Source organism: Danio aesculapii, chromosome 1 (genome assembly GCF_903798145.1).
Source record: "Danio aesculapii chromosome 1, fDanAes4.1, whole genome shotgun sequence".
Lineage (NCBI taxonomy): Eukaryota > Metazoa > Chordata > Actinopteri > Cypriniformes > Danionidae > Danio > Danio aesculapii.
Window position 1 is genome coordinate 6,290,424 of NC_079435.1, and position 10,000 is coordinate 6,300,423.

A 10,000-nucleotide genomic window follows, 5' to 3' on the forward strand; every position below is an offset into this window, starting at 1 on the left:
AGCATTACAAGCAGTTTATCAAAATTCCACTGATTTCCTGAAGTAAACTTTGCATTCAGGGATAATCCAGCACAGCTCTTTGATAAGGACTCTCCTTCCTCTCTGTGCAGTAATAATAATGCCTTTTATTTATAGGCGCCTTTTAAAGCACTCAAGGACACCTTACAGCAAATACATTTGAAAATACAAGCAGTAAAAATAACATTCAACATAATATTAAACCAGCAAATCATTAAAAGCCATCCTCAACATAAACGTTAAGATTGAAAATAGAGTCCACCTGGCGAATGTGCAGGGAATTGGATGCATGAAATATTTGTATTGTATGTTGAAGGAGAAAGAGAAGAACAACACATCACTGCTCGATTGACCACTCCAAATGTTTGGTGTTTCTTCGGAATGGATTCATTAATACACATCGGACACAGTGTGCAAGCTTTGTGTACAAAATAACAAGTGCACATGGAAATTTTGGACTTGAGTGTGCAAAGACTTTTAGACTCACGGGACGTTTATCCGCGCACTTCTCCACCAGGCTGAAGAAGCGGGCCGAGGAGCCGTGGAAGTCATTCTGCTCGTACAGCTCCTCGATGGTGCTCAGCAGCTCATAGACGATCACCTTCAGGTCAGGACTGCCCATCGTCTGCACACACACACACACACACGTAATCAGGGGTGGTTACTTAATGAGCTCAAGCTAACTATGCTAGAAACAAGCCACGCTTTAAAGAGGCCAGCGGTGTTAAAGGAACAGTTCACCCAAAAGTGAACATTTCCTCACTATTTACTATTTTCCACACCTTTATAAATTTCATTTTGCACAAGAGAAGAGGATAGCTGAAAACCTGCACCCATAGAGTGGAGGAACTATGACGTCACCTTGCAGGCTAATCGGCTGCTAGCATAAATCTGGTTCCCTCGATAAAATCCCCACAGGATTTTCCCATAGGCTTTTCAAAGATTGCAAATAATAAGCTCTGTGTTCAAACACTGTTCATTACACTTACACGTTTTGTCCAGCCGGATAATCCTCACATGAAAATACAACTTTTAGCACTTGTGGATCTTAAATGCAAACGCAAGAACTGAAAAGCTAACATTAGGCTATAAACGACTGCAGTGCTTTCGGGGCACTTGCCTCTGACGTCAGCACCACCCTGCTACAGACAACTTATCAAGTTTATTCTTAGAAATATACTCCATGACAAAGATTTACTCTCTCTGTTTATTACATTATGATCCATGCTATATATATATGAACAAATAAATGCGCAAAAACATATAGATCTACGTGCCTTTTGTATAATTTTTACGTGGGAAGTACATCTGTTTTGCTTTACGGTTGTTGCAAAAGCTTTAAAACTGAATATATAAATGTGTCTATATAGTATTATCATAAGACATATTTAAATAAGTGTATCGCTCGCGTGCACACAGCCCGCTTACTTTAGTAATAGATGAGAGAAATGAGGTGTGAGGGACAAATCTATATGCCTGCAAGTTCCAACATGGATCGAGAACAACACTCGAAAAGCAGCCAATACAGTCACATATGTTATACATTTTAAGGAGGAGTGTAAATATTGCTGTTGACAGAGTTAAATGTGTTCAGATGAAGAAAAAAACCTGAGTAAAAATCTATTGATCATGTTAAGATGACAGGTAATATGTAAGTATTGTTACACATTTATTCACACGTTTGCATTGCTGAGAGCAGGAAAGAGACAGGCTGCACTGGTGAGCAGTATCTTCATAATATCGTTTAATTAAAATAAAGGATCAACAAATGAATCTGTCTCGGCAGTCTTTATAAGTGAAGACATTATCTACACACAATATGAATTCACAATTAGAAAAATACTACAAACTATAAACTATAAAATACTATTCATGAAAATACTTAATTCACAGACAAATCCAAATGCCCAACACAAGCGAGCTGCACTCCAGACCAGTCCAGCTCGATGACGACACCACCTGTAGTCCCATTTAGTAACTTGATAGCAACCGTCTTTTTAAAGAATCATAAAATATTTTTTTTTTTAAATCAAGGGTGAGATGTATCTGATGTGTTTAATGTCGTAGAGTAAAACGTGAAAGTATCTTGAGTTTGTGTTAGCCATGAATCTTATTTGAGCAATTTAATCGAAATCCCATTCAAAATACCCATTAGCCGCGTTTCCACTATCGCGCCTAAAGCGAGCGAGCCAGGGCGAGCCAAGGCCAGTCGCGTTTCCACTATCACTTCCGGGGCGTAATCTGGCCAAAGCGGGGCTTCCTTGGGGCCAGCGTCCGGCCTTTTTCGGCCCGCCGAATACCTTGGGCCAAGGAGGGCCAACTGGGGCTTCGGGGCGGGGTTACGTACAAAGGCGGAGTTTTCCTGTCAGGTAAAGAGGAGACAAGATGCTTTCTTCCCTTACATTTGTTTTGCTATCGTCGTTCTCGTCGCTCGGCTGCTCTTTTGCGCCTTGCAGCCAAATCTGTGTTCGAAGTAAATGCCGCCGAACTCGAATGTCCTTATCCAGGGATCGCTGTCTGGCCTTACACCAACAGACCACAAACAGTAAAAAAGCAATCGCTTCGGTGTTCTCCATCTTCCAGCTCTCGTAGTGATGCCAGGTTGTGTTTGTGGTTATAATTTGAGTTTTTTGTTCCCGCTGAAGTGGGCGGGTTGTGTGACGGGTGTTGTGACGTTTGATTCGGGGGACGTTCTGGGGGCGGTGTTTGCGTGACGCGCTGCGAGCAATTAGCCCGACAGTGGAAACACGACATGATTTCGGCCTCATTTCTCAACCTCCCGGGCTATTGGCCCGGCCTGGCCCGATTAAAGCCCTGGCTCGCACTGGCCCGATAGTGGAAATGCGGCTATTGACTTTGGTACGAGGCAACCAGAACTGCTAAAAATGCTAACTCGCTTCAGGGTTTTTGCACACAAATTGACGTCATAGTTCCTCCACTCTATTGACTCCCATGGTAGGAAACACAAATACAATGAAAGTCAATGGGTTCGGGTTTACCGGAATTTTTGTATTTAAGGGAGCTTTAACATCTGTAGTTCGCTTCATTTGGTCCGGACCAAGAGCAATGATTGATACATCGTAGCATTTTCTGCCATCTTTGGGTTGTTGTCACACCACGCTGATTGCTTTGGTCCGAACCAGATGAAAAGAACCAAAATGCAGTCATGTGACAAAATCCACATCACTCATTGGCCAGATGTTGTTGAACAGATTTCCTAAACTGCTTATCGATTGGTCAGAATTCACGAGTGGGAAAATGCCAATGGAACTCTCGCAAGTAAACAAACCGGCAGACACAAAATGACGCTTTTTACTATGTAGCTACGACTGCACTGACTGATTGTATAACTGCTCATAGTGTATTATCTAGCTTGTAAACATCACTTTAGACAAACTATACATTTCAAGAATGAAGCGCGGCTGCGGCTGGAAAACAATGTTTTAATGCATCACACGTCACTTCAGGAGGAGGCGTGAATTAATTTAGCTAAACTGCGACATGGTCATCTTGCGGAAATATTACCAACGATCCATCAGGTAATGGTTTTCCCTCTCTCTCTCTCCCTGTTGGTAAAGCGCTGTCAACAAATATTTTTCCTCCACATTCCATAATGCACAGCACATCGGCCTACGGCAGCTGGATTAGTCCAGAAGGCGCAGTACTTTTTGCGGTTGGGTCTGTTTTAGTTTGGATCATATTCTCACCACAAACGAACCGCTGCAGGGTTCGTTTGAAAGCGTACTGAGACCACCTCTTCAAGGAGGCCTCGGTACGCTTTTTTGGTCCGCTTTTTATGGGCACGTGAGTGCGATTGCTACATTCACACCTGCCCAAACGAACCGCACCAAAAGGGAAAATGAACTCTACTACGATTCAACCGAACTGAATAAGGCAGGTGTGAAAGCACCCTAAGTGGTAATAAACTCAAACAGGTTTGGAACTTTGAGGTGAACTATCTCTAGAATTATCTTGAATATTGTTAGCATGAATCAATGCTAAAAACATGTAAGCAACACTGATTATATTAAAGGTGTGTGTATGTATCTATGTACTTGTTTTTATATCCTGGTGGGGACTTATGCTGAATACACACAGACTTGTCACCGTAGGGAGCAAGTTTAAGGTCCCCACAGGTAAACTTGCTTATAAATCATGCAGAATGAGGTGTTTTGAAAATGCAGATTGTGGCTTAAGGGGACAGACCATATGGATTGTATATTATAACAGTCATTAGTCTATGCGAGTCCCCACCATGATATGGGAACAAGTGTGTGTGTGTACCTGTATCTGCTGCAGGAGTCTGTCTATGATGGACAGCAGGATGTCCCAGGTCACCACCTGCAGCTCGCGGCCGTATTTTTTAATGAGGCGCGTGATGGAGAGCACGATCTCATAGGACACCACCTCATTAGCACAGCTCATGGCCTGCACACACAGCTCACGGTTAAACGCTGTAGTATTTACCATACATCAATACACACACACAAACACAAACGCACCTTGTAGAAGGAAGGTAGGACCAGGGTGGGTGTGTTTTTGAGGGCAGGGAGTCTGTGAGCTCCCCACAGCGCCATCCCAACAAAAAACACAGCACCGCGGAGGAGAGCGGCGTCCTCGGAGTACACCCTAGACACACACACAAACAAACTACTGAGAGCACTAGAGAGGAAAGATGACAGCTGGCTACATTTCAGAACTCTCCAATCTAACATCAGCACTTAAAACAGCTTTACTTGCTTAATTTTTCTTCAGCTAAAAGGTTACAGGCAGCACAGTGGGTAGCACAATCGCCTCAGAGTAAGAAGGTCACTGGTTCGAGCCCCGGCTGTGTCAGTTGGCATTTCTGTGTGGAGTTGGCATGTTCTCCCCATGTTGGCGTGGGTTTCCTCCGGGTGCTCTGGTTTCTCTCACAGTTTCAAACGCATGTGGTACATGTGAATCGGGTAGGCTAAATTGTCCGTAGTGTATGTGTGTGAATGAGTGTGTGTGGATGTTTCCCAGTGATGGGATGCAGCTGGAAGGGCATCCGCTGCGTAAAAGCATATGCTGGATAAGTTGGCAGTTCATTCCGCTGTGGCGACCCCAGATTAAAGATAAAGGGACTAAGAAAATGAATGAATGATTAAAGGTTATATTCATAAAAATATAAACAAATGTCTTTATGCTGTATTATATACAAATGTAATTATACATAATTCATGTTATTATTAATAAAATACTTTTGTGTATTTATGACAATAATAATAATAATAATAATAATAATAATAATAATGATAATAATAATGATAATAATAATAATAATAATAATAATAATAATAATGATAATAATAATAATGATAATAATAATAATAATAATAATAATGATAATAATAATGATAATGATAATAATAATAATGATAATAATAATAATAATAATAATAATAATAATGATAATAATAATAATAATGATAATAATAATAATAATAATAATGATAATAATAATAATAATAATGATAATAATAATGATAATAATAGTAATGATAATAATAATGATAATAATAATGATGATAATAATAATAATGATAATAATAATGATAATAATAATAATAATAATAATAATGATAATAATAATAATGATAATAATAATAATAATAATAATGATAATAATAATAATAATGATAATAATAATAATGATAATAATGATAATGATAATAATAATAATAATAATAATAATAACAATAATTATAATAATAATAATAATGATAACAATAATAATGATAACAATAATAATAATATTAATAATAATAATAATGATGATAATAATAATAATAATAATGATGATGATGATGATAATAATAATAATAATAATAATAATAATGATAATAATAATAATAATAATAATAACAACAATAATTATAATAACAATAATAATAATGATAATAATAATAATAGTAATGACAATAATAATAATAATAATAATAATAATAATAATAATAATAATAACGATAATGATAATAATAATGATAATAATAATAATAATAACAATATTCATCATGTAATAATAACAATAATAATTAGTCGGCGCCAATAGCCTTGTGGTTAGTGCGTCGACACATGGCACCTAGGTGTTCACGGTGACCCGAGTTCGATTCCCCGCTCGAGGTCCTTTGCCGACCCTTCCTCTATCTCTGCCCCCAATACTTTCCTGTCTCTAAATCTCCACTGTCCTATTACAATAAAGGTGAAAACCCCTAAAAAAATAATAAAAATAATAATAATAATAATAATAATAATTAAAAATACACTTTATGCATTCATTATATAAATAACATAAAAAATTATTAGGATTGTAAATAATAATGGTGATGACAATAATAATAATAAACTTATATATATATATATATATATATATATATATATATATATTATATATATATATATGAATATATATGAATTTCCTTAGCAATATTATGCATTTTCCAATACAACAAAATTACAAGCAAAATATTAAGAAAACATTAATATATTTTTATTTAATATTATATTCCAATCGTAAACATTAAAATACCAAAAATTACTACTGAAATTATTGTATTAACAAACAAAAATCATAATCAGTGGCAAACTCAGAAGTCAGACACAATTTCTGAGCCAAAAAAGATGAACAATATCCAGGCATGCGATCAGCCAAGGACAAAAAAGAGGAAGACGACATCCATCCATCCATCCATTTATCTAGATAGATAGACAGACAGACAGACAGACAGACAGACAGACAGACAGACAGACAGACAGACAGACAGACAGATAGATAGATAGATAGATAGATAGATAGATAGATAGATAGATAGATAGATAGGAGTTTATAAATAATAAATAATAATAGAAGTAATAATTCTAAAAATAATAATAAATAATATACTTTATACAAAATATTTGATATTTGCCACACAAATTTTTTTGTTTCATCAGTTTCAATGTTTAGCAGTTTAACAGACACCCAAGTAATATTCAATAGGTTTATAGCCTTCTTTTTATCTCAATCGGGACAGATCCACATACCACCGCTGGATAGCGCCACTAACTCGCTTTAGTGCTCTTGTCCACAGAAAATAATTTTTCCTGTTATTTAGTGGACTCTTTATTTCACGTGACACTACTACTATAAACTACTAGCCAGTTTATTCATTTATAATGTACATAGAGCAGTCGTGACATGTAAATGTGAGAGCGGAAAAAGCCAGCACGCATTCAAAGTGATTTGATACTCCTGCATATTGTCAGCTGCTTCCTCATATGTGCAAATTATAGGACTGAACAATTTCATTATATTATATACACAGTAGCCTCAGTAAGTTTACAATTACATCTCTGAAGACGTCCAGAATGAAGCAGTTACTACTCCTTGTACACAATGATGAACACTGAAGGGGGAAACCATCAGGTTGTCTGCTTTGACGATAATTGCCATGTACAGTAATGGACGAGAATGCACAACACACTTATATCTTACTGACTCTATAAAGACAGTAAATGTTCATATAGCATGTTCAGACCAAAACACACTTGTGTCCACTAAGCATGGCCCTCTGTGTGAGTGTGTGTGTACCTCTCCTCCATGATTCGGCACATGGTGTATATGGCGCTGTGACCCAGATGAGTTCCCAACACTTTACGCATCAACTAGAGACATGAGCAGACAAAAACATCAGCCGAAAGGTCAAATACACATTACAATAATATATCTGATCAGAATGTGTGTGTGTGTGTGTGTGTGTGTGTGTGTGAGTGTTTTACCTTCCAGCAGGACTCGCAGAACTCCTTCACATTTACAGTTCGGCACAGAGTGATGATGAAGACTGTTAGAGAGTCTGAAGGCAGACAGTTATAACACACCACCGCGTCCAGCACCTGCAGCGCAACCTACATACACACGCACGCACGCACGCACGCACGCACGCACGCACGCACGCACGCACGCACGCACGCACGCACGCACGCACGCACGCACGCACACACGCACACACGCACACACGCACACACACACACACACACACACACACACACACACACACACACACACACACACACACTGTTATCTCACTTCAGATCCATCTACTGTTACAGGTGAAGCTTTGCTAGTCTTTCAGAACCAACTTTCAAAACCAAACTTGCTGGGTCAAAAATCCTTTGAAAGTAATGTTGCTAGGGGCTTTCTAGTCCGTTGCTAGGGTATTCTATTGCTGTGGTGTTCCAGAGAGTTGTAAGAGTGTTGCTAGGCTTTTTCTTGCTATTTTCGATGGTTGCTAGGGTGTTCCTAAGCGTTACAAATCCTGGGTGGTTGCTAAGGTGTTGCTAGGCTTGTTGCCGGACAGTTGCTAGGGTGTTTCTAAACATTACAAATCCTGAGGGGTTCCTAAGGTGTTGCTAGGCTTGTTGCCAGATTGTTCTAGTGAGTTGCTAATGTGTTGCTGGGGTATTCTAGAATGCACTATGTTTTTGCTAAGTCATCGCTGGGGTATTCTGTATTGTTGCTAGGCTGTTGCAAAGCAATTGCTGTTGTATTTTAGATTGTTGTTGTTTAGAAGGAGTTGTTGGGGGTGTTGCTAAGGTGTTCTAGACTGTCACTAGTGTTTTTAGGCTGTTGTAGTATGATAGAGATTTGTTCCTGAAGATTTGCTTGGCAATTCTATGATGCTTCTAAGTTGTTGCTAAGGTGCAGCTAAGCTGTTGCTGTGGTGATATATGGCTGTTATTCTAGTGAGAAAATCCAAAATCACTGAGCCACAGTGTTGCTGTGATGTACCTCAATGTCTGTGGAGGACGTCGTCCGGTTGCACAGAAGGCAGATTTTCCTGTGAGAAACAAATCAATGATGTTAGTTCAGCTCTTTTCAAGCTAGATTGTAGCATTGCAACTCTAAATACTCATATGCAAACATCATGGCCTGCATGATAATTGTCTAGTTTTTAGCAAGTTACTCACCGTACCTCAATAAACTCCCCACTGGAAGGGTTTCAGGGCAAGAACGATGGATACAACTCGAGCCACTGCTGAACTTTTATTGCGTTCACACACACAATGTTCGTCCACAAACTAGACAGCCTAAGTGCTGGCGTTACACTAGTCTGTCAAACTTCGACGTCCTTCCTCATTTAATCAACAGTTGCTAGTAGCTAGCTAGGTTATAAACCGGCAAGCGTACCAACCCCAAAAAATAACTAACTGAGGAAAATGAAACTTGCGTCTTAATTTATACACAGACACAACCTATCGGCTAGAAATGGTAATACACATCTCCATAATCGGAATCAGAATTATGACATATATGAAAATACAACATAAATGTGCCTGCATTTCTACTAACATGGAAAATATACATACTTATCTTTATTCTTCAAATACTCTGAAGCATAATAACATCTATTATTAATAATATAGATACTATAAACAATACTGACACATACTGGAAAGTTCTACAATAAGTGTTAAATTAAATAATACTATAATAGCTGTCTAAACAAGTGGTTTTCAACCTGTGGGCCATGACCTCCAGTGGGCCAAGATGGTATTGCAGGTTGACGCCAGCTGTTATTAATAGAAACCGAAATTGTAATATATTTATACATTTGTCTATTCCTAATTTTGATGTATAATTAAATAAAGAGCAGTAAATAATACATTGTATTATGTATATCCATAAACTTACTATTAGATTTTGCTCATTGATTTAATAACAACCATTTTTTGCTTCTTGTTCATGGTGTTGGCTACTGTTTTCGTAAATAGCCTCATTCTAAAGCTCTCCTAGAGTTAAACTGTAGAGTTTTACCATTTATGAATATATTTAGCAGGTCTCAGGGACTTGCAGGAGCATTTTTAGCTTAGCTTAGCATAGATCATTGAATCGGATTAGACCATTAGCATCTTGCTCAAAAACGACCAAAGAGTTTCGATATTTGTCCTATTTAAAGCTCCATTCTTCTGTAGATTCATCATT

At 37.8% G+C, this 10,000-nt stretch overlaps 1 protein-coding gene across 1 annotated transcript in view; it reads right to left on the minus strand.

Moving 5' to 3' along the window:
• tsc2 (TSC complex subunit 2) overlaps positions 1-10,000 on the minus strand; it is an 86,970-nt gene that overhangs the window by 66,724 nt on the left and 10,246 nt on the right. The window contains 6 exon segments of the mRNA XM_056456425.1: positions 506-643; positions 4,303-4,446; positions 4,521-4,647; positions 7,610-7,683; positions 7,798-7,923; positions 8,807-8,855. Of these exon segments, the coding sequence (XP_056312400.1) occupies positions 506-643; positions 4,303-4,446; positions 4,521-4,647; positions 7,610-7,683; positions 7,798-7,923; positions 8,807-8,855 (658 nt within the window).